This window comes from Melanerpes formicivorus, unplaced genomic scaffold (assembly GCF_026170545.1).
Source record: "Melanerpes formicivorus ecotype bairdi unplaced genomic scaffold, bMelFor1.0.p_v2 SCAF_20, whole genome shotgun sequence".
In the NCBI taxonomy this organism is placed as follows: domain Eukaryota; kingdom Metazoa; phylum Chordata; class Aves; order Piciformes; family Picidae; genus Melanerpes; species Melanerpes formicivorus.
Genome location: NW_027142372.1, coordinates 4,588,600 through 4,613,955, shown reverse-complemented (window position 1 = coordinate 4,613,955; position 25,356 = coordinate 4,588,600). Strand labels below are relative to the sequence as shown.

The following is a 25,356-nucleotide window of genomic DNA, read 5'->3' as shown; positions in this document are numbered from 1 at the left end:
TTTGTACTGTGCAAATACAGATCTCAAATGAACACAGAAGATCATCAGAAACTTATAGCTGAAGTCTGAAACTTACATGTTGGACCAATATTTCCTAGCTTTGATGTGGTTATTGCAGTCTTAAGATACTGACGCCAAAGTCTTGCCATGTTTTCGGCTGTGCAGGTCATTCTTGTCTCTGTAAGTGCTGCTAGAGGAAATTCATTCAACTTTTCCCTTGTTTGAGCGTTTGACCTGGGGAAACATCCGAGAGTAGACAGCGCTTGCATCTCAGCGCCTATAAAGACGCTGTTGACGAGTGGGGGAGGAGGCTGTAGGGATGAGTGTCGCCCTGCCGCTGAGCACAGGCGCATTTGGCAGATGTTGCCGACTCTGCTTTCTCGGTCGGGGGCCGGGCTGGGTGCGGACTGAGGCTGGCGTTGCGGCTGCGCGACCTGTGATGGGAAGACTTGTCCCGTGACGGGAGGGTTGTGGACTAGGGAGGGCGGTGGCCGGGCCTGCGGGGCCGGGCTGCGCCTGCGTGGGGCCGCACACGTGGGTGCGCCGGCGCCGAGCGGCGCCGCGGCCTCGGAGCTATGGGGAAGAGCCGGGCGCGGCGGTTCCGTAGGGCTCCTTTCTCCCCTGCTGGCCCCGAGCAGTGCCGCGACGAGGAGGGTGGACCCGAGGAAGAGCCAGCCGCAGAGCTGCTGGAGAAGGTGCGGGCGAAAAGTGGGGATGTCTGGCAGGAGGGCGGAGGTGGGGGCGGGCTCGGCGCGACCGCCGCTCAGGACCGAGGGGGCGGGGCAGCCATGGCCCGAGTCGACCGGGGGGAGCTGCCGGGGCGGCGGGGTCTCAAACCGGTGGGGCCTCAAACCGGTGGGGCGAGGTCTCCGCCTGCCAAGCACTGTTGGGCGGGGGATCGGTGCTGGTGCTGCCCGCCGTCCTTTCTTCGGGTGCGCGAAGGAGTCGTGTGGCGCTCGTCCGTCGCTGCCGCTCGTCCGTCGCTGCCGTGTGGCTTCTCCAGTGTCACGGCTGCATCCGCCGCGGCTCGGCGGAGAGATGCGGTGGCTACTGTTGCTCCGTGAGGTCCAGGCACCGGCGGAGCGAGGGGTCCTGTACGCCATCCTGGCTCTCGTTTCCGCCTTCCTGACAAGTTCAGAGGGGCTAGAGCCGGTCGGGTGACTGCTCTGTGCCCTTCGTCTCGGGAGAGGCTTTGAAGGAGTTCTTGCAGTGCTTGGGTTCAGCAGACGGTGCCGGGGAGTTTTCCTGTAGGTAGCTTTAGCTAGTCCGAGATGCGTATGTAAGAAACAGCTGCTAGAAGATGCTTAAAAAGACTGCATTTAGTCACTTGATTGCTACATCCCTGGTTTTGGTTTTATTATATATAAAAAGTAGTTTAAACCTGCTCGTGTGACTTCAGAATTAGAAGTAAAAATCTCTTTTCCTTAAAGTAAATAAATCTCTTTTGTTCACTTCCTTGATAGTATTTTCTCCCCTCCCCTTTTGTCCTTTTTTAAAAAAACATGGTATTTGAAATTAGAGATGAGGTCTCACCAGTGCCAGCTAGTGTCAAATCTATGTCTGAACTATGGCTGTCTTGTTAAACACCTAGAACAGTATTTATCAGGTTATATAGTTAACACACGTAACCCAGGCAAAGACTTACAAACTTCTGTGCAGGTTAGAAGTTCTTGACTTCATTCAGAAGCAGTAACACAAGAGCTACAGTGCTAGGCCTGTAAAATGAAAGGCAGGGTCTTTTCACTCAGTAACTGCCAGCTATCTTTTCTGTCTCCTCTAATCTGCCCTGTTTGTGTCTCCTCAGCTGCAGCATCCAAGTGCTGAATTGAGGGAGTACGCCTGTGCCAGCATTTCCAAGCTGTTGCAGCAGAAACATGTAATTCCAGCCTTTCTGCAGAGAGATGTCGTCCGGTGTTTGGGACCGTTGTTGATGGATCACAGTTTAGCTGTTCGTGAGACAGCTGCAGGTGCTCTCCGGTAAGCAGTTGCCAATATTTTGTTAGAATGAGCTACTCCTGGCATGGTAAAAAAAGCCTATGCTGTTAAAGCTGTGAACTTGAATGACAGCTTGGCTTGCATTGACTCTCTTGTGAGTAATCGTGCCTGTCTCAGTGAAAGTCCCCAAGAGAGTTTTTTTTCCTTGCTCCAGTAGACAGCCATGAGACTTTAATGTCAGGAGCAGGATCTAAGTTAGGTGCCACTGCTCTATCTGCTTCTAGTGGAATGCACTGTTTTCCATCCTTGTGTTAAGAAAAAACCCCAACAACTAGTGTGAAGAAATACAGAGAACTTGAATGTTATTAATATGGCAGTTTGTCTTGATAGCACAATAGGTGTGGTGAGCTAGTTAGAGAATCCACACGTGAAGATGGCTTTTTGAGAAACTTGTAGATATCAAGGAGCATCATTTTGAGTTGGTGCTCTATGGTGAGAGCTATAGCCTACTTAATTTGCATAAAAATGAGTGTTAACAAGTATCAACATTACATGTTGTATCTGACACTGAGTACTAGCTGACAGAATTAATTTTTTTTAGTACAGATTAGCTTTTTAGTTATTCCAAACAAGTAAGTGAAAATACTTTTTTTTTTTTTCATTACACCTATGTTATTCTTTTATGGTAATGTGGAAGAAGACAGAAGTTACTGGTTAAAGTTAAACAAAAAGTACCATAACCTGTAGAGAAGAATAGTAATTGCGTATTCCTTTTGACACATTCCTGGAAAGTGTTGCATCTGATCCAAAGCTTGTTTTCTTTTTCCCCAGAAACCTGAGTGCTTGTGGAGGATTTGAAGTCTGTGATGACATGGTAACAAAAGACATCATGACACCCCTTGTCGCTCTTCTGAAAGAGGTGTGGTTTTATTCACTCCGGTTGAAAAGCTGATCTAGCCAATTAATTATCCCAAAATCAGCTCAATTTTTGTGGCTATTACCAAGATAAGATAATCCAAAGTTCTTTTGAAAGAATGTTCCAGTAGATTTAGTAATGAAATAATTGTACCAGAGAATTCAGACCACTTGCTTCTGCTCCCTGACCTGCTACCTTGGGTTTGTGGTGAGTTTTGCTGCCTAGGATGATTTTTACATAAATGGTCTGGAGGTTTTGGGTCTGTAACATCAGTCAAGGGAAGCCTATTGCTGTCAGTCAAGATCTAGATCCAACATTTTTATGGCAGCTTTATGCTAGTGAAGTTATTTTTTGTCAATAGTTTTCTCTAAATGAAAGGTGGTATTTACAGTTGGGTAGTTACTGCTATTGTAGAGTACTCTGTACTGAAAACCTGTTCTTTGTTTGGTCCAGGTGTTGCAGTGCAGTTTGGAAATTGCATTGAATTCTGTCACCTGCTGCAATACCATCATTTTCTGTATGTTTTTTTCCCCATTTTAAAATACAGAATCATAGAATGCACTGGGTTGGAAGGCACCTTTTGAGATTATCTAGTCCAACCCCCCCATGTATTACCCATATATGAGTAGCAGCATTATTGTAGAGTAGAGCAAGATGTTAGCCAAAGTAATCTTTGTGATAGAAAGAATTGTTGAAATTTGTATACAAATTGTATTAGTGAGAAACAGCCTTTCAGGTTCTAAAATTAGTAAGTATTTATTAATTTTAAAATGTATGTGAAGATTATCTAATGCAAAGCAAATGCTGCAAGAGTCTTTCTACAAAACAAAATAGAACTATCAATGATTCAATTCTATTGTGGCTCAGTTTACATACAGAATAGGAAAATGGTCAGGTTTGCTGGTAATAAATGCTTTGTGAGTGATCTCTCCATTCACTTTGCTACTAATGTGTTAAGTTTTTTGCTTTTCTTGTTTGTTTCCCAACCCTGGTTCTGTTGTTTGGTTGTAGTGTAGCACTGGACTAGATGCTAACCAGGCCTTTCCAAAGAAATGCAGAGAAATGAACAAAAGTTATATTGAAGACATAGCCAATGAGGCTATTAATTTGCTGTGGAATGTATGGTAAGTGCTGTGTAAACAGTGGCCTTTTGGGCCAAGTCCAACGGGATGGCATTCGACAAGTCCAAGTGCCGGCTGCTGCACTTTGGCCACGGCAGCCCCATGCAGAGCTACAGGCTGGGGTCAGAGTGGCTAGAGAGCTGCCAAACAGAGAGGGACCTAGGGGTGCTGGTTGACAGCCGCCTAAACATGAGCCAGCAGTGTGCCCAGGTGGCCCAGACGGCCAGCGGCATCCTGGCCTGCATTAGGAATAGTGTGGCCAGCAGGAGCAGGGAGGTCATAGTGCCCCTGTACTCTGCATTGGTTAGGCCACACCTTGAGTACTGTGTCCAGTTCTGGGCCCCTCAGTTTAGGAAGGACATCAAGACACTTGAACGTGTCCAGAGAAGGGCAACGAGGCTGGTGAGAGGCCTTGAGCACAAGCCCTGTGAGGAGAGGCTGAGGGAGCTGGGATTGTTTAGCCTGGAGAAGAGGAGGCTCAGGGGAGACCTTATTGCTCCCTACAACTATGTGAAAGGTGGTTGTAGCCAGGAAGGGGTTGGTCTCTTCTCTCTAGCAACCAGCACCAGAACAAGGGGACACAGTCTCAAGCTGCGCCAGGGGAAGTTTAGGCTCGAGGTGAGGAGAAAGTTCTTCACAGAGAGAGTCGTTCGCCATTGGAATGTGCTGCCCAGGGAGGTGGTGGAGTCGCTGTCCCTGGAGGTGTTCAAGAGGGGATTGGACGTGGCACTTGGTGCCATGGTCTAGTCATGAGGTCTGTGGTGACAGGTTGGACTCGATCTTTGAGGTCTCTTCCAACCTTGGTGATACTGTTCCTGAAAAAGAGCATGTAATTGAGGCAGAGAAGATATGACTGTCCTTGCATGGGACAATATATTCAGTTCCTGATTCTGATTCTCACTTTTGTTGCTCCTTTGTTGTTAAGCCTCATCTGGTCTTCCAGCATCAAATTACTCCAAGTGAGGGATTCTAAAAGTGCACAAAGCTGATACTTAGTTTTAGGAGAGTGACAAAATTTGTTTTCTGCTATTGCTCATCCGATGTTCTGATAACGTTTTCTAAACGTGTGCTGTCATAGTCTCCTGCACAGTTTGTGTTGTGGAGTCTTGCATGCCCTTCCTTTAGATCCTTATTGTGATACAGGAGATGGAGAAAATTAAATTCTGGACAGGGGTCTCCAGTGCTCTGGGAGTAGGAGGACTTTCATACTACTTCCTCCCTCTGCAGGACATCTCAAAAGTTATTATTGTTTGGACAAACTGCACGTTAGTGACTGATACAAATTTACTTAATTATGTGACAAAGAATGTGAATTCTTCATGCACCAAGGGAGGTTTACTGACAAGAGTGGTCAGGCATTGGAACAAGCTGCCCAAGGAGGTGATAGAGTCACAGTCCCTGGAGGTGTTCAGAAAAGGTGTAGACATGACACTTAGAGACATAGTGTAGTGGGCACGGTGGTGTTGGGTTGATGGTCTTAGATGATCTTAGAGGTCTTTCCTAACCTTAATGACTCTGTGATTAGTAGTTTGCCTTGGAAACACCAGGTAATGGAAGAGAAATGGTGACACTTAATACAGGAAAGGGCTATGTCATTGAAGTGATGTAAGTCTTCTGAAACATCTCAAATTTTGTTGTTTACATTCAGTTTGTAACAGCTCCATGTGATTAGACACGTCGTTATGGTTTATACAGTATTTCACTGTCACTGCCAGTCTGTATGGTATGCTGCTGGCTTGAGGCCTTACTTACAAATTGTTTTTATGTTTTATTTTTAATGGATTGTAATTTGGAGTAGTACAGAAGCTGCTTGCATAGCAGCTTACAGAATGCATGGCTCTTTGTAAATGACTCAACCATGTTTTGTGTTGCTTTCATAGATGCAAGTGTTTTAGAGCAGGAACTGTAATAATTGAGCTATAAATCACTCCTGTATTTTGAACTTTGTGGCAATGACTGAACTACTGACTTCATTGCTATGTTTAGTACTGATAGACTTTGTGGTGGCATTGATGCTGATACATTTTCAAAAGTAAATTTTTGAAGACTCTTCTAACTAGATAAGTCCCATGCTTTCATGGTCTGATCTTGTCTAGTATCAATATATTAGTTTAAAAATGGGAATAGCTGTACAAACTGAAGAAAACAAATTCTAATGTTGGATAAATGCAAATGTCACATTTAGCATTGATTTAGCATGCATTTCCGATTGGTAAGAGCACTCATTTTCTAGAGGAAGTGAACTATCGTGTGAAAACAACAGCCTACACTGTTGTCACTGGGTTTGTGGATGGGGTCTTCCATGGCTGCAGAAAGCCCTGGGCTGGCCTGTAGCCCACAGGCATAGGCTGTCTTTCAAGATCTGGCTGGCTTATTACATATAGAACAGTACTTAGACTCCTGAATACTATGTGTGAGGATGCAGCTGTCAGGAGCCACCTTTCAAACATACTCAAGCTGTTGCAGCTTCTCTTCCTTCCCTTTATATGGAGTTGATCACAACCTTGGTAATGAAGGATCACTTGGATGTGTAATTCTTAGGTAGGCCTTCAAAATGTAATAGTGAGTACATGTTACTTTAAATGTTGTTGCAGTAGTTTCTCCTGTGAAAACTGTTTTATTAATCTTTTTTGTGCATCAGTGAATGCAACAATACTGCAGTACACATATTCAACAAAGAAGGATGTTTGGAGGCTGTGTTACATTGCTTGAAGAAATTTTCCACAAATGTGGATCTGGCAATCTCAGTAGGTAAGTGGTTAAAAGAGAAGATTAGGTTTTAAAGGTGTGGGTCTTTTTCTTTCCTTTACTTTATGAACATAACACTTATGTCCCATCCATTGTATAGTGCACCTCCCTTAACATTACTTAAGCTTTACACTGAATATAAGACTGAAGTACTTTCTGAACAACACATCATTCAGAAGTTGACATCTCTTGTGTTTGTTTTCAGTTCAAAGGAGAATGACTTATTGGTGTTTACATGGGAGGAAAAATATTGTGGAAAGCAAGCTCTGGACATATGCTATATTTTTCATATTGTTTTCTGGTTTTGGTAATGAAAGGCTAATTAGTAGAGCAAAGGACATAGTCCACCTGAAAGAAAGAAAGAAACAAACAAACCAACAAAACCAAGCAACCAAAAAAACCCCACAACCCACAAAAAAACACCAACACCAACCAAAAACCAGAACATCTTCTTATCACTTTGAATGTGGGTTTATTAGTGGTCGTGTTGTAGTCTTAATGCTCTTACAGGTGTACATGCTCGCAATGTTTCTTTGGCATGCCCTCTGGCTGGTGTGCAGTGGAGGAATTGAACTCTGAGTAGCTGAAATTAATGCAGCCAGTCCCCTGAGTGGTGTTGTACTGTCCTCACTTGTTTCATGTACTGGTTTGCCACAGAATATTTTTTGATCTACAATACAGCTAGTGAAGTACAGTGTCATACTATTACAACACAATGCTGCATGAAGTGCTTTCCTTCTGTGTTTGTGTTTCATTACTGTAGCTTTCAGGAAGATAATGCTTTGTTATCAGGGGAGTGAAGGCTACTATTTGGTTTGTTAATTATCTTTGTTGTTGTTTGTTGCAGCAAACTGCCTGCAGGCAGTGACAGAAGATAATCCAGATCTTCTTTCTTCATTTAATGCTTCTGCACAACAAATACTGGAAACCGTGATGTTGTGCCCAGAGAGCACAATGAAGCATATCCTTCTGAGAACACTGATAGCAGGTACTATACTGAAGGGTGCCCATTGCTGTGTGGTTGAGAGCATGGGAGGTAAAGAAGGGTAGGAAGGACAGAATGCTTAGTTGTCTCTGATGTAGTTTCAACATCTGATTGTCAAGGCTTGTATAGATGGTTTATGAGGTTATTTCTGCTTTTTTGATTTGTGTTTTGGAATGACCAGATATTTGCAGCTAGTTCTAAGACCACTGTCTTACATGCTTCATTCTCAATTCAGTGCCTGCTCAGTGTGAACCCATTTTAACTGTTCGTTTGGTTTTCAACAGTGAAACGGGTTAATAATAAATAGTACAGTAATCATTGTGGATCTTAGTAGACATAGATTTTTTACCTCAGAATCTCTGTCTTTCATTCTTCTTTCTACCTCAGCTGCTCAGCCATTGTGATTTTTGATACTGAGATGGAATTAATTTTGAGGATTCTTACAAAATGGTTTAACTCATGTAGATTTGTTATTGCAGGTAAAAAGTGCTACCAGGGTTGCTGCACATATTCTGAGTTTCCCTACATATTGAAATTTACTTGAGCTTAAGATGTGAGTGTAACATAGTTATTACAGATGAGCATGTGAAATGCTAAACAGAAAACTACAAGTTTGGGAAAAAAAGACTTGAACATTCATACTGAGTATTTTCAATAGTGGAGGCTGTGTGTTTACACACTCTGCTATTGCAGAGCTGGGAATTGAGTGCTTTAACGATTTTCACATTTCAATTTTCTCATGTTTAGGCACTGTCTGGAATATCAAGGATATCATTCCACCAGGCAGCCTGGGAAGCATGGTTAATGCAATCCTGAAGATTTTTTCAGAAGCATTAGCAATAGACGCTGGTGAAACAATTATTTGTATGAATGAAGCTGAAAGAAACAGGTTAAAACTTGCTGCAGAGGCAGAAACAGAGGAAAACATGAGTGATGTTATAGACAACTGTGTGAGTGAAGATGATGTCATGGAAGAAATACCAAAGGAAAAAGTCAGGAGAGAAAATGACATTTCAGATCTACTTCCAGTAAGTGTGTGGCTGCGTCTTCAACAGCTTAGTGCATTTGGCTGAGCAGCTGAATGGTCTTGACTCAGCAGTGTTACTAATCCCTGCCTCCCAATTAGCTTGAACTAAAACTTCAAAGATGAGCACGGAGAATTTCAGCACACCTTGTTGCAATGTGATCAAGTTGTACGGCACATCAGAAAAGCACATTTCCACTTTTGTCCTCCAATGGAAGGTATAGGCTTATCTGACACTTCTACCTGTAGCTACTGCAGGAAGTTCTGATTCCTGCATAAGGCAAGTGAGATTTTCATGGTTGTAACCATTCAGTCATGAGTGGAGATGGCTCAGAGGTCAGCAGACGCATTCACTATTGTGTACAGGAGAAGAGTAACAGAAATACGTGTTTCTGTTACAGTTTTAGGTAACCTTAGGTGATCTTTTCTGCTACAACCTCAGTGCAGCTGGTGTTTCTTGAAGGTACAATTTGTTCTGAAACATCTAAAAGAAAGATGATGAATAATGCCTCTTGGTTTTGCGTTTGGTGGGGGGGTGTTGGTATTTTTGGGATTTTTTTGTAACTTTTGGTATAGGATGAGAGCAGGAAATGTCTGGATTGTATTTTTAGCTAACAGCTTGGGTGATTTACATTGTGCTGAAATGTCATTTTACAAAATTAAATTTGGTTCATGCTTTTATTTTTTTAGTTTGATAAATGGGAACTGAAAGAAGTGACAGCTTTACTGACAGCTCAGCAGACTGCTCTGGAGATCATTGTTAATATGTGCTGCAGTGAAGGTTTGTAGGGATCTCTCTCACTGCAAGTGTCATGGTGCATTTTGTTTCTGGGATAGGCCATGTTTAGTTTGCTGTGTGGTGCTCTTTGCTTATAAGGGTGAATGCTCATAGGCTTATTGTCCCTGATACCCTCATCTTGGGAGCAGACTGGATTGTAATTTCTAGTAGTAATTTAAGTACATTTTTCTCCTTTAAGTGCTTTCTGTTGCTTGTTTGCCTTATTTATTTATTTAAATTTATTTTTATTTATGATACTACATGTGCCAGCATCTGAGAGCAAACAAAAAACACTCATGCCAAGGGGGTGTTTCCTAAGAAGTGTTACAGCAAATTCTTTGTTCAGTTAGAGCTCAGGCTGAGTTTTCATCTGATGCAGTGTGAGTGTGAATCTTGTTATAGGACCAGGGCATCAATTTTTTCAAAGCAGATAAATCTTGGAGCCTTGATATAGTTTTGATACTACCAGTGTTGCAAAAATAAGAGAGATGTCTTTTGCATGCAGCTCTGGCAAAAATACAGCCTTAGGCTGTTTGGAGTTCTGGAGCAGAAAGAAGGGCTGTTATTCTGAGGGGAAGTAGGGAAAAGTTATTCTATATCTTCTATGAATTCTGATACTCAGTTTTGATAGCTTTTCTCCTAATCTTCAGGGAAAAAAATAAGCAATTTGCAAATTCTGTCTTAAAAAAAACACAACACAACAACCACCAACCAAACAAATCTAACAGCCCCAAAACTCCTCCAAAACCTCAACGTTTTAATTGCTACTACTGTTTGTAAGCCTCCTGCAAAAGTAATTCTGTAGGAGTTAATGTTGAGTAAATCTTTCAGGTTCTAATAAAATCCACAGTAATATTCAGATACTCCCAACCATGATTTTTTCCCACTCTTACAGTGAAATTCTTCACCTAGTATATGAAGCTCCTTTCATAACTGCATTTCTCTTCTAATGAGCTTAATTCATATGCTCTCCCCTTTAATTGGAAAATCTCTTGTGGATAAGCTGCATATTCTGCCATTCACTCAGTGTAATGTGAGGTTGATTGTGTTGTATTTCACTACAGTACTTTACCCATTCATGGGCAGACAGAAACATAATCTGCAGAAATTAAGAGGAATCCAGAGGCAGCTGTTCATTTAATTTTCAAGCTATTTGAGAACTAAAATAGCTTTAGCCATTATGCTGAGTTCATAGAAACACTGAGCTTGCCACAGAACTGAGGGAAATAATGAAGCTGGCAAGAGACATGTTTTCCTGAACGCTGGCTGGCATTTGTAGGAAGCAGAGTGCTCTCCCCTTAATGGGGACATGGGAATGAAGCGAAGAGACTCCAGCATTGCTGTTCAGTCTGTAGGGTACCAGCACTGGTTAAAATGGGATTACCATTGGAAATGCTTCTGTATTTCCCAGAACATTACAAGAAATCTGATCTTGGTTATGCACTAATGTTCTGACCCCAGTTCCTGCTCTGTCCTTGCCACTTGGTGAGAACATACAATGACTGCTGTCTATGTTATTGCTGAACTGCATGGTCAGCTCCTATAGTTAGAATTTAGTTCAAAGGAGATTTTTGTTTGCTGTGTAAAGATGCAGACGGAATTTTTTAATAGAGGCAAGGGACTGATGGAAAGGGGAAGGTCTGCTTTGTTTTCATGCTTGTTGCTACTGTGGATTGGTAAAACATAAAAGACAACCATTTTCTTATGCAAAGGCTATTACCACCAGCATTCTGTGGCTCTAGAATTAATTGGATGTTGCCATAAGCAAAAGATGATGATGCTTTTGTGATCAACTTACCACAGCCTGATGTGTTACTTTGCATCAGATAAACATCACCTCCAAATAAATTCCTAAGCTGCTGCACAGGGCAGGTGAAATGCATTCATTTAAACTTTTCTCACTGTATTTTAAGTGAATGAGTTTACCTTTTGCTACAGAAAATGTACATGGCTGTTGGCATAGTTACTACTGTACCTAGGTCTTGCATGAATCTTCATTGTCAGATCTGCATTTTTGGTCACAGTAGGTAAATACCCTGACCTATGTACTCAGACAGAGCTTTCACCTGTCAGTGAGGAGGATCAGTCTAACCTGTAGACTTAGGACTTGTGTAAGCAGCAGTGTCACATCACTTAAAATGTAACCAGGTTTAAACCAACTTTAGATAAATCAGTGTAAACCATGTGGACATAGATGTGTGTTTAAATATAAATGATGGACTTAGCTTGTACTTGTCAGACCAAGTCTACCTTTAGCCATGGACAGATTATTCACTTTATAATAGCTTTGCCCTTGGGTCATACAGCCTCAACCCATCTCCACGTCTGCCCTTATAGATGTGCTACTAAAGCAAACCAAGTTTAAGTATAAACCTAGTTCAGGTTTATAACTATAAACTTAGTTTAATTTATTGAAAATGTATTGCCTGAAATGGCTGACAGAGATGATCTGGGTTGCTTTGACTTGCTTTACTGCCACCATCTCCTTTCAACTGGCGTTGCTGTGGAGAAAAATATCATCTTCATACTGCCCAGTCAGAGGACATCTTTTTGTGGCTTCAGAATTGCTAGAAGGAACAGTTGCCTTAAACTGATTGCAGTTAGTAAATAAATTGACTTAAATTGCTGTATATGCATGCTTGAATCCACCTCAAAAAGTAAAATGGTACAATCCAATTTTAATAAATGCTTTATGAAATATTTCTCTTACAGCTTTTTTGGTGTCTTTAAATGAAACATACTTGATGTGAAATACTTACATATGATGAACCTCCCTCATAATACTTGTTGCCTGAATGAATATAATAAATAGAAAAAAAAATAATTAAAGAAAAGTAATTAGATCTATGGCTTAATGGCACTTCATTTATGTGGACTTTATATTAGAGTCCAAGAGCTTAAAGACTCCTAAACCAAGAGGTGGAGCCAAATGTAATTGAGAAGTTGGATACCTATTGCGTGAGTGTTGTTACGTTTACAAGTCTGCCTTCTGTTCTCAGATCCCTCTGATGACGAATGGGAAGAACTCTCCAGCAGTGATGAAAGTGATTTGTTTATGGAAAACTCATACAATGAGGGAGGTGGGCTGCTGATGTCACCCCTGTGCCTCTCTGATGAGGTTAACTCCGCATTTCTGAACAACCTTATTCCAAAGAAGGTATTGTCTTTTACAACACGTGGTATAGTCTTGCCCTTGAGCCCTCCAGTTTAGGCCAACAGATTATTCCAATTCATCTGGAGAAAAAGGAATCATTTTTACAATCAGTTTAGTTTTGCTTTTTTTGGTCTGGAGGTGGAGCATTATCAAATGAGCTGTCTTGACCTAAATAATTTCTTCATGTGAGATGCAGTAGAAGGTTCATGTGTTTCACAAATATGGTTGGTTCTGTCACTTGGTTTTCCCTTTTTTGTTTTCTTTTTTGGTTGTCTAATTGTTTTGCTTTTCCAAAATACAAAGTTTATTCTGTGATTTGGAAGTGAAAAGGATTGCCTACAAAGAGAAAGTAAACCTGGAGTAGAAACGTGACTGACAGACTTCCATATTAACTAAGGGAGGTGGAAGTAACGTGAATGGCAACAGTCAGCACTGAAAATGTATGTGCAAGTTCCTCTTCCCTCCTGTGTTATACACTGTGTTTGAAGCACACTGATGAGAATTCAGATGTTCTTGTTTCAGAGTTGTTTTTCTCATTCTTATTTAGAGTTGTAAAGATGCAGTTTGTCATTCAAATTGGTTATTATGCTAGTTCACCAGCACTGTAGAATTCTTACCCAAGACACCAAGATGTGAGATTAAAACATTCACAGCTTTTGTACTCGTTAGCAAGCTGTATGAAGTTTCACGGCAAGGTTTGCTAGACTTGCAGCTACCCGAAAAATTCTGTAGGGGAACCTGTAAGAAGCAAGATCTAAATGAAAAAGAATAGCAGAGACCTAGAAAATCACATTTTTTGTCATCACAGTTGGGTGCTTAAAATATGCTGTGTTTAACCCAGTGTATAATTGCACCATTTGAATGACTGAGGAATTTTCTGGCATTTTTAGCAGGTGAGACACTTGCTACCTGGAAAGCATTGACATGCATAGTTTGAAGTATCTGTTTTGCATTATCCTAAAATGTCAGTCTTTCCTTCAAACAGACTAAAAAAGAAAAAATACCACCATGCAACTTTATTCCTAAACCTTTCTTTTTCCCCTCCCCAGATACTTGAAAAAACTGCTTTTCCGAACAGTGTTGCTCTAGACGTCTGTATGAAGAATGCTTCTTGGAAACTGTTAATTAAAAAGTAGGAATTTCACTGTCTCTCTTACTGTTTTTCATGTATATTCAGTTGTTTTAGAACTCTTAGAAGGATTGTCCATCTTTGAGGTACTTTGAAGATCTGGACAATGGCAGATCTGATACACAATTTTGAATAAAGCGATACAAATGTTTTTGTAAACTGCACACCAGATCACAGACTTACTTAATTCAAGATTCTTCTTCATGTTTTGTTTTCAAAGAGATTTACTAAGTTCATTTTTTTGTTTGTTTGTTTCAGACTGAATGCAGTGCAGTGTAGAGCTTTAACATGTCTTCATAGCATTTTGTTAGTGTCAGATATGGATTGTCTTGGAGGAGCTTCAGCACTTCAGTCTCTTGCGCAACATCTCTCGCAGCTAGTCTTTTCTAACAAGGGTAAGATGTTTAGTAAAGGGGTTTGCTACCCCCCTTTGCTGATCACATAGATATAAGGTAGCCATGTACATTGATTTATGCAGTTTTATTACTTATTTTATCCCTTTGTCTTTCAAAATAAGGGTACTGATAGAAGTGTGCTGACAAAACAGTGTATCCCAATAAAAAGTGTTTATTCAAATTGCATTTTCAGCAAGTATGATCCCAACGCAAGAGTATGCTTTACGTGTGTGTGTGTGTGCAGGCAGAAGGTCACTAATTTAGTGAATGAATCCTGTCTTACTATGGTAGCAGAACTGTTGGATGAAAAACTGCTATTGTCATGAATATGATCAAACAATCAGACAACCCATGAACAAGATGTAACATTTTCTTTTTAAATGTGCTAACTAGCCTAAATACACATGTGAAAAAAGGGTATCTAGCATAGTCCTTCACATCATTTTTTTCTGTAAATCTTACGTAATTATGGCAAAGGTCATTGCTGCACAAGTCTCTGGAATGTACATGCTCATTACCTAGGAAAGAGAGCAGCCACCTAGTCATCAGAACAAGCTTTATGCATGTGACTGCATGGCTTTATTGAAATACATTTGTAATAACAAAACATGCAAAGTTTTTATGACTGAATATTACAGCTGCTCAACTTCCTGTTTTGGTGGTGGTGTGATTTCGATGGAGAAGGCAATAAATTTCATTTTTCTAAAATACTATTGTAAAATACCCAAATACCTTGGTAAACACTAGAGTATATCTACTGTAGCTCCTCTAAGGCACATTATTTCATAGAGATACTGTGATGATTTCTCCATACATCTGCCAGGATTGGTATTATTGGATGGTCCAGTGTAGATAGCTACCTCCTGTAATCTGATCATCACTATCATTCCAGTACTGTTGGACCATTTACACTATGGTCTCTCTGTTGCTAACACTAAAAAAGCTGAGATTAAAAAAGTGGCAATCCCAACACCCCTGATTTCAAGCTGATGATCTGGTTCCCTGACAGGCTTTTTCATACAGGCTGTTCTAATAATCTGGTTTTGGTTTAAGGTCACTGATGATGGCTTTTCAAAAAATAAAGAGATACTCTTAAAGCCTGGAAAAGCCTGCCAATTCTCAAAATCATCAGAAAATGTTTCTCCTAAGACAGATCTGTTGAAGTCTGACAAATGCATGGCTTTGTCATTCCTTGTCTCTTAGAAGCTCGCTCAGTTTTCTTCCTTTCAAGCATCTTCATTTGTAGGCATGAATGCAACGCATGTAGTTCTTAGTGTATAGGGTGACACTGCCTTAATGCTTGAAAATGCATCTGCCTGCAAAGCACACATTGTTCTCAGTGTCATTAAAGGATGTTATTGGTCCATGGGAACATTATTACTGAGAGCAGTGCTTGAAAAACTAAAATGCAGGAAATGAAAATAAATATGAAGACATATGCAAGGAAGTTCATGTAGAGTATCTGGCTCATGCTTGAGGAGCAGGACTTCCAAGACTTTGAGGTATGCATGTTCTGCTTTGCAATAGTCAGAAAATTCTTAGATGAAATGAGAGAAGTGGCTAGCTGAAGACAGGGGGTGGTAATAAATTAGTTTAATGGCCCAAGTCCATTTTTGTTAACATAATATTTTTTTTTTAGTAGTTTAATGCTATGTGATGGAAACTGACAGAACTGATAACATACCAAATGTGGTTAGAAGGAATTCTGTGGTTTACAGGGTAAAAAACGGGCTTTAAGATCTAGCTGGGAAACTAGGAGATAAGTATTAAATAATCAAGAGTTTCTGTATCTGGAGTAGTACAGAAAATAACACATTAGAGAAAATTAAAAAGCTTCAAGAAATGCAGAATATGCATTGAAGATGATGGCTGGTACTGAAGAATAATTCAGTGTTTGAGTCTTACATTTCTGAAAGGTTATTAAACCACTGGAAAACGTGCTCTTTATATGAACTGGAAAGACTCTGGTGTGCTAGATGCCTAAAAATCCTTCTTAGAGACAGAAGATAGGAGTTAAAGTATGCGGTCAGCGTCTGTAGTTTTCTCAGTTCCTGTGGCCTCCATGTGATAACAGTTTTTGAGTTTCTGTTCTGATGGCAGTTGTAGGTAAGTCACACAAGTTTCTTAACCAGGAATGTGCCTGAAAATGAGGACCAACTGTGGTCTAACTTCCAGATGGAATTAATACTCAATTCAAATAAATCACTATGGTTATAAACCTACAGGGACTAGCTCTTTCTGTTTGTGGTAGTACATGGAGGAACAATTAAGGGATTAAGGAATTTGTATTTCTTTGCTTCTTGTGTCCTTAGTCTTACTGTTTAACTTTTGACTCTGGGTTCAATTCTTTGACAGAACTCCCTACAGACACAGAATTCCTGGAAGCTATAACCAGTGCTTTGAGGGCTCTCCTACAAACAATGGCATCAAAGAACATCTCCCAGGTAAAAGCTTTCAAGGCCAAATGCTCTAGTAAGTTCAGATTGTGTCACAAAGGTTTTGAAACAAAGCCATTTAAATGAAGTGCTAAACTTCAGCAACTGTGAATAGGGAAAGAACAGATTTTAATAGCAGACACTCTTGGTATTTTTCGTGGACCTTACAGGAATACTTTTTTTAATGTAGCTTCTTCTTAACAGGTGAACAGATGAAAGGTGTTTCAAAACCAAAATAGCAATAAGCCACAGGTTGTATGTAGGAGATGGATACACTGACAAAGATTTAGTAAATTAGCACCTAGAAATGTGGATCCTTTATTACCTGATGTCATCTAGTTGAAGCTGATTGTCCTGGAATCTTGATTGGACATGAATTAGCTAAATATGGGAATGAAGCATAATTGTTATGTGAGACAAAATACTAGATGGTCTGCTGGTCCTTTCTGGCTTTAAAGCGGAAAATGATCTTCTATTAAGTTGTAATGAGTTGGAAATAGCTATTGATCTAAGTAAATTTGTGAAAGTTCCTTTGGCTTCAGAACTTTTTCCTTCAGCTTCATGACAGCCTTGGTTATGTTCGCCAAGAAACAGATCTCAAAGATTTGAAGGGGAGAATTTAAATATTTTCCTGATTTTCAGAATTCTTGTACAGGACTCTCTTTCTCTGTTATAAATTTGTCTGTGTTCCATAAAAACAAATTACCTAAATGTCACATTTGAAAATTTTCATGAAAATACGTCTGTCTTTTTTCCCCCCTGTTTTTAATCTCTTGCTAAGCAGTGTATGACTCCTGAGCAGCTATTGGCTTTATGTGAGGCTGGTGTTCACAGCAGCAATACCACTGTTAGAGTGAATGTAGTGAGCATCCTTGGAATTTCTGGCAGCGTCCTGGCAAAAGCGCAAGACACAGCTGAAACACTAAAGGTGAAAGGCAAACTTTGCTTTGCAAACCTAAAAACAGTTTTGATACTTCTTTCAATTTTGTTAAGCATTGCTGGAAAAATAAAATTTTCTCTCATATTTCAGGTGATTGGAAAATTTCTTCTTGAGGTTGCTATGAAGGAGTCTTCTCTCGTGGTAGCAGGGGAAGCCTTGGATGCACTCTTTGATGTATTTGCAGATGGTAAAGAAGCAGAAAAGGCAGCAGTACAGATAAAGCTGCTTCCAGCACTGAAAGAATTTCAGCCAGTGTTCAAAATGAGGGTAGGCATCAAATGCAGCCAGCTCACAGTCTCAACACACAGTGTGGGTAAAAGCTTTCAGATTTGAACTCCAAGAGGAGAGAATTAACCATGAATGTTTGGCTTTGTAAGATGACCAAAAAAAAGTTCCCCAACAAACCAATCAACCAAAATGATGACAACCAGCCCCCAAATAATTGAATTCTTGATATTCTGCTTTAGAGGAAATCTGCATTACACTATGAGCATTATTGGTAGCCAGATCACTGTATTCTTCTGGTACCCTGCGAAAAAAACAACCTGCAGATGTCTCTGAAGTGGAACAGATAAATTGGTGGGGGAGAAGTCCCTTCTGAAATTACACTGACATAGTTTTTAACTTCCAGTAGTTGCAGGTGGACATTTTTGTTGTTGGTTAATTAAAATTCTGTATTTTCAAGAATCACAAGGTCAAGTTCTAAACAGTAATTTTAGGCACATCTTTGTCTTAAATAATGACCTTCAATATGTTCTTTCTTTAGTCAGCTGAAGCCTAAGGAGTAACTTTGATAGTCTTAAAGCACTGCACACACAAAATACATACCTGACGGTGCTACACTTGTTTGGTTAGTTCTGTGTACAAGGTTTTTCATATAAATAGCTACAGGAGATAAGTGTATGTTTCAGATTTATGAGTGAAGTAGCATGCCAACTATAATCTGGTTTTAGGCACAGCTGCATTATAGCAAATTGACTTGCTGAGATAATTGCTAGCTGTGCATGTGCACATGTGAACCTGTTGGAGCTCTCAAAGAGCACGGCTAGCATGTCTTGATAGAAGACACATTAAACTTAGGTGATCTAATAGAAGAAAATTCTTCATTAGTAAAGTTGGGGGGGTTTTGTTTGTTTTACAGATACGAAAAGAAGGCAAAGGACAATATAGCACAGATCAACTTTGTGTTCTTGACAACGTGAAGATGAATTTAAGAAGATTCATTGCGTATCAGGAGACACTAGGGAAAACCCCAACTTGAAACATTGAGGAACTCCAAATTTTTCCTTATTGAGTAATATTTTCCAAAAATATAACCTTTTTGAATTTCTAAAATATATTGAGCAGAGCAGTTTTGCTTTCATGTTAACACTGTATTTTTTTATGTTCAGTATTTTTATACTTCTGGGTTGATGCAATATGAAAGTCACATCGGCATAAAAAAAGGTATCACTGCTAACACAATCTCTATGCTAAGAATGCACTCCTGCAGTCCCAAGGGCTGCACATAGCACCACTGTCCTTTAGATATCTGCATTTATCCTGGCAGAAAACTATAACTACATGAAAAAGTAATTTAGAATATACTTAGTTATGTACCAGATCAGGGAAAAAAGAGTTTAAGAGCTCAAGCTATTTTTTCAGGAAAGCCAGCAGTGCAGAATATTTGTATTTCTGTTTGCTCTTACTATTTCTCAAACTGCACAGGCACTTAGGGCAGACTTCCCAAGAGAAGTGTGTGGCAGGTGTGTAGATCACTGTCAGCACTTGCATCTGTTACTGCGTGAGGTTTGTCAAAGAGCAAACTGATTCATTTGTGGTAAATTCTGTTTGATAGCTTTTTGCTGTAGAAATTGGTGTGAGAGGATCCTATGATTATGTACAACTGTCTGGTTTTATTTTGATTTAGTATTTCTGAAAATCAAGTTTCTTGATTACTTTTTTCCCCCTTGTAACTTTACATTAGGATGAATCTGAATTCAGGGAAGTAGTGAACCTAAGTAAGAAGTATTTTTTTTTTAATATATTGAGGTATTATCTAAAGTAACTTTACAATTGCTTAAAATGCCTTTTTCAAATATAGATGAAGGGATTTTTTTTAAGCTATAAAATACAGAAACTATCTTTTAAAAGTGTCACTGATTAAGATTGTGAACTTTGAATCATCGAAAGTTTTGCATTTGTTTCTATGAATGAGATCCTCTTGCACATGGTTTGTTCAAGGAGGAAAAAATAACCTCATAACCAAATGCAAAAGCATTTTATGTTGATTTTTATTAAATGGGAGGTTTTCCCTGTCTTCTTTTAGTGTGCTGCCTTAGCACAGGCATCTAGTTTTTGGTAAAATTTTGCCTGTGATGTTAGGTAGGGAACAACAAAGACCAAATTTGCTCAGTTTGTTACATTTCAGTCTCTTAGATTGGCAAGTAAGTTCAGGAGCTGACCAGATAACTTGCTTTATGAAATCCTGACATAACTCCTCTTATAACCCTCATTTAGTAGTTGAAATCAACAATTGCATTCCCAGCTTCTCCAGGCCAAATAGCCAGCTACCTCAGCCTTTCCTTGTACATCCTGTGATCTAGCCCTGTAACTATCTTTGTGGCTTTCTGCTTGACTAGCTCATAGGATCATAGGACATTAGGGGTTGGAAGGGACCTTCGAAAATCGAGTCCAAGCCCCTGCCAGAGCAGGACCATATAATCTAGCACAGGTCACCCAGGAAGACTAGTGTGTCTGGTGCTAGAAGGCCCCAAACTGGATGCAGCACTTCAGACATGATCTCATGAGTGCTAAGTAGAGGGAATTCATCAGTTTTCTTGACCTGCTGGCTATGATCCTACCAATGAAACCTATTATTTGTTAGCTGTCATCACTGCAGTGGTGCACTGCTGATTTCTTTTCAACTTATTATTCACCTTTCATCCTTCTCTCCAAAGCTGCTGTTTGGTCATTCAGTCAAGAGCCTGCCCTGTATCATGGGATTACTGTGTCCCAGGTTCAGGACTTTGGTCTTTACATAAAGTGTAGCAGTCAGAATTTGTTTTGTGGGGACTGTTAGAACAATAAAGCCTGTTGAGTTCTTTAGGTTACTAATGAGAACAAATATTATGTCTTCAGATATTAATCTGAAAGTTGCTGATAAATATATAGAAAATCAGACGTCCCCTGGAAAACCTGCTCTGCTTAATAATCATTTATAACTGCAGAGTGTTTCCTCCCAGTGAAAAGGCAGACTGCCATTTAGATCTTAAACTCTTCCAGCAGTAAGAATGCCTGGATTTTTTTTTTAATTTTGGTGGGGTGTTTTGTTTTGTTATGCACTAATCAGTTGACTATCTTTAAGAAAAGGTGTCCCACTGAGGTAGGTGCATAGTATGAACCATAGTGTTTGCAGAAGCATGTGATTTTCATTGTGCTTAACAATATTTGCTCCTGTCGTCTGGTACACATGCTGTTTCTAGCTAATAGCTTAAAGAGAAATGAGGACATATGAAGGCATTTTGGTTTCTTGTGAGTCTGTACTAAAACCCTAACACACAAAGACCTACATAATCCCTTCACCTTCTTTCACTTGAGGAGACCATAGCACTTTACTGAGCCTGTTTGGCTGAGGGCATGAAATACTGATAAGCTGGTGGCTCTGTCTCCAGCTCACCACATATGTTTGGGTTGAAGGAGAGGTAAGATGCAGCTCTTGTGAAGTGTTTTTGTTTTGTTAACCTCACTATTATTAATGACATTTCTATGTGATTTCCTAATGTCTCCTGTTGTAAGATCTTTGCCAAAGCCTACTGCCTTTACCAGTGGCCCATAGCAAAATGGAGCCCTCGTATTCCTTGGGGTTTCTATGATAGTAACAGTTTTCTAACAATAATTAGCAAACTGCATATTTTGATATCTGTACTTCTCTGAATGAGAAAATCTTACTCTGTCACCTGTTTACTGTGATTTGCTCTTGGTGTCTAATAGAGGGCAAATGGCTGAATGAGGTAATCATTTTGTACATTATTTTAGAGAGCATGTTCTGCTTAAAAGAGGCAAGACAGTATAACAGGAAAAGCATGGAAGACTTTGAAGACTTTTGCCTATAGAAGACAAGGCAATTTATTTAAAGACATAGAAGATGAGGCTTGTAAGTACAAAACAGCTGTGCTGTAAAATGTGGGCTATAAAAGTTCTGATATAGTTAAGGACAATTAAGGCAGCAGGACAAGTGACAATATGGTACAAGTGTTGTGATGGCTCTTCTGGTACTGGTTTATTTAAACAGGTTCAGGGTAAGCTTGAGACTAAGACAAGATCCTTTACATCCTACAAAAGCAAAGCCAGATACTTTTGAGGGTGGCCTATATTGGGTTGATCTGAACAGTGTGCAGCATAAGTAAATAGATGCTAAATAGGTGCAAGTGATCTTCATCACACAGATAAGACTGGTGTCAAAATAGGTATCTGAAACTGAATTTGTTTGCTTATGCTGGTCTCCAGGGCATCTTCTATCTGTCCTTCAATTAAAAATGGCAATCCTTTTGAAAGTACAGATTCCTGCCTTATTTGTTTCCCTGACACCTAGCACAACAATCTGTCTCTGAGTTGAGATCACATACCAAAATAAGTCCTGAATTTAAGCCAGTCTGTAGCATTAAGTAAAGCATGTAGAGAGGACTGTGGGCTTCCCACTCTGTTCAGAAGCTTAGCCCCAGAGGCATTTGCTGCTGCTCTCTGCAGCCAGCTGTGGAGATGCAGAGTTGTAATTGCTATGTGGATTTCTTTTTGCTATCTATAAACAGGAACAAGTTGCAAGATTGAAAACAGCATTTGTTGTGAAGCACATTTTATACATCAAGCCTTGACTTTCAGAAGATGGATGCATACCATGTTCTAGTCACTAGTTTAACTCTTTGGGGTTTGTGTTGAAACATACTGTTTGTGCAGTATGGGTTTTTTTAAAGGCTGTCATATAGAATCACAGAATTGTTGAGTTTGGAATACCTTTGTCGTTATCAAGTCCAACCACTAAACTTAGAGGAACAAGAGGAACTTTTGCCAGTGCTGCTTAGGTTGGGTTTAAATTTGTATTTTGAGAGAAAATACAGAAAATTCGGAGCACAAAATTGCAAAATGAGAACTTTGTTGAACTAATTAATTTAAAATATGATTGCAGTTTAAGTATTATAAATAAAATGCATTATCTTGTGGAATATCAACATAAAATAACCAACCAAAATGTGCATAAACTCGAGCTGTTTCCTTACTAGGGAATTTTCAGTGAAAGCATTCCCAGAGGATTGGCTAGAAACGTCTAACCTTATGTTTACCGTTGCAAATCCAAATTCAGGCAATGGTAATTGAAAATAATTGTTCCTTTTAGGCACAGATGAATTGAGCAAACAATCTAAATATAGTAATATAGTTTGTGCTGGACATACTGTTAAGATATATAACTTTAAGATAATTGGCAAAACCTGAAAATTTGTGACAGTCCCAGCAGATTAAGGAACTTGAACTTCTTCTACAAGTGCTGAAATAAAGTGAGCATTTCTGTTTGAAGAGCTTTTACATAAGTAGTAGGGTTCTTTTGAATGCATTTGGACATTAGGCAATGGTTAACTTTTGTACCTTCCAGGGAAAAATAGCATGCATTTAAATCAATTCACTCTCATTTAGTTTCTGGATTATTTTCATAATTACTTTGTTTCTGTGAGAAGCATTTTGTCAGATCACATAAAAACGTAGTTTGAGACTTGCACACAGGGGATATGACAAGATACTTTGGGTTTTTTTTCTCTTTCAAATGAGAGCATCTGGAACTCCTTGCATTACTGTTACATTAAGGGCTAAAATCAAACTGATTGCAAGGACAACACTGTTTTAATAATCTGTATGCTGTTAGAATGACTGTAGCTGATATCTGTTCTCAACATAGTGGTGGGTCCTGATGCATCCCTGGGGTTGTGAGGCAATTGCATTAACACCTACGCCATGTTTAAGGAATTGGGTATCAGTACACCTCCTGGTTTTGTGTGCCTTTTAGGACAGAAATCTGGTGAGGACTGTTTCTTTCGCCTCTGGCACGTGAATTACTTTTGTTTTTTAAACTTTTAAGGAAAATTTCATTGGCCTCTTCCTTCCTTCCCACCCGCTGATGGAGAGTAAAAGGCGCTTCCAGAGTGTAACTGAAGAATGTCTGATTCAGCTAGAAATGCGTGATGTTTCTAAATCTTTCTTGGAAAGGTCTCTTTTTGGTACATAAAAGAGTTCAGAGTCATGATTAAAAATATCACACTGACCACATTCAAGTGGGGAGGTTTCTGTTGGATTTAAAGGCAGGGGGGAGTGTTTAATACCCTGTAGGTACAGTCCTTTATCTAAAGCTTTTGCGGTGTGCTGTATCACCTGTGTCGTATCCTGGGGCTTTGTTTGCTTGGGACTGGGGTTGATGCTGAGTAATCCTGTAAATAAAACTCAGTTCTACAGTAAAACTTGTTTACATTTATGTAACTATTTTTTTTTCAGACCTTTTTTTTTTTTGTAAAAGAAGTTATTTTCTTTCTGTATTATCTTAAGGATAGCATAAAATTCTAATGATGTATGGTCAATTTTTCTGTTTAAAAGTTTATGAACTGAAACCTTTTAATGTACATCTTTGATGTAAAAGGAACATCATCTGGTGTGTTTGTAATTCTCAGAATAGCTAAAGAATGTGAATTTTGGAAAATAGGATTATTCAGGGCCGTTTTTCTCCAGTTCCAAGCTGTGTTTAATACACACCAGTTCCCTACTTGACTTTTGGTGGCAGTTTCAGGTATAGACCCAAATTCTTAAAGGAATCAATTCTGTCAACTCGAACTCCAAATTTCAGCATGCTTTCTTGCTGTAGTTTTGTTTCTTTTGGACGATGCAGATGAGGCACCCTATGACAGAACAGGCACAAAACCTTTGCCTTCATCTTCCTAAAGAGAAATCCTCTCTTAGGAGTTGTGAAACTCTGTGCTGGAAACTTTTCAGCAGATATAAAAGATGTTTCAAGGCTATAGTATTAAAACACAAAATAAAACTCAAACTGAGTACAACTTGTACTACTAACTTGTTGCTGTTTGCTGTGTTATATATGTAATGAGTTTTTCCAGCTGCAGAAGTGTCAGCTATGTAACTATGGCACCTCCGCTATCTTTTCCTCTCTTTTGGAGCTGAGTGAAAGGCAGGAAGACCCAGAAGTACCTGTAACCATCCCACAACCAGCTGCCAGTGTACGGGAAGGGTAACAAGACCGCAGAGCCCTTATCTACCATACACTGCCACCAGCCTTACGGCTTGATTGCAGCAACATCCCCTCAGCGGGGTCGGGCCCTGCGGCCGCCCTGCTGCCACTCCAGCGTTCCTCCGCTGGCGGTGCTACCCCCGGCCGCGCATCGGAGCCTCTACCGCGGCCCCTGGCCAACCCCGGCTGCACCTGCCGTTGGGAGAGGCTGGGGGGCCGGGGCTAGAGCCCTTTTCCCTTGCGCAGCCGCTGCCTCGCAGGCCGGGTGCGCGGAGCCGGTGCGACTACCGGCAGCCTGCGTCGCGCCGAGGGCCGTCCTGCCTGAGCCAGGCCGGTTCTGCCGCGAAAGAGGCCGCCTCTCTCGCGCGACAGCCGCCCGCTCTCGGGGCTCTGCATCCCAGGGCCCGGCGCGGCGGCAGAAGCGTCAGGGCAGGCGGGGTCCAGGTCGGGGGCGTCTGCTGGGTGGCAAGCCCGGGGAGAGGCCGGGGCCCTCCAGGGGCGCCGCCCGGCCCGGCCGCCGCCCCCCTTCCCCCCC

The 25,356-nt window shown here is 40.4% G+C and overlaps 1 protein-coding gene across 3 annotated transcripts; it reads left to right on the top strand.

The window, feature by feature from the left end:
- The first annotated feature begins 525 nt into the window (after nt 1–525).
- Nucleotides 526–24,042, top strand: HEATR3 (HEAT repeat containing 3). 3 transcript variants are annotated; one of them, XM_068150557.1, is made up of 15 exons: nt 526–695; nt 1,805–1,977; nt 2,767–2,854; nt 3,863–3,975; nt 6,614–6,723; nt 7,568–7,708; nt 8,453–8,733; nt 9,420–9,510; nt 12,507–12,664; nt 13,711–13,793; nt 14,049–14,185; nt 16,541–16,629; nt 17,405–17,548; nt 17,651–17,827; nt 18,702–24,042. In XM_068150557.1, the coding sequence occupies exons 1-15, from the start codon at nt 576–578 to the stop codon at nt 18,819–18,821; spliced, it is 2,025 nt and encodes a 674-aa protein (XP_068006658.1). In that variant the 5' UTR covers nt 526–575; the 3' UTR covers nt 18,822–24,042. The 3 variants fall into 3 exon arrangements, with proteins under 3 accessions (XP_068006658.1, XP_068006661.1, XP_068006660.1); XM_068150560.1 differs by lacking the exons at nt 526–695; nt 1,805–1,977 and having other exon boundaries at nt 2,780–2,854; nt 3,868–3,975; XM_068150559.1 differs by lacking the exons at nt 526–695; nt 1,805–1,977; nt 2,767–2,854 and adding an exon at nt 2,877–3,368.
- Nucleotides 24,043–25,356: the final 1,314 nt, after the last annotated feature.

Bases quoted from the DNA above. Each gene is read 5' to 3' on its own strand.
- HEATR3 (XM_068150557.1), top strand. From the start codon at position 576: ATGGGGAAGAGCCGGGCGCGGCGGTTCCGTAGGGCTCCTTTCTCCCCT. The intron at 8,734-9,419 runs GTAAGTGTGTGG...TTATTTTTTTAG, and splicing joins ACATTTCAGATCTACTTCCA to TTTGATAAATGGGAACTGAA. The intron at 13,794-14,048 runs GTAGGAATTTCA...TGTTTGTTTCAG, and splicing joins TGGAAACTGTTAATTAAAAA to ACTGAATGCAGTGCAGTGTA.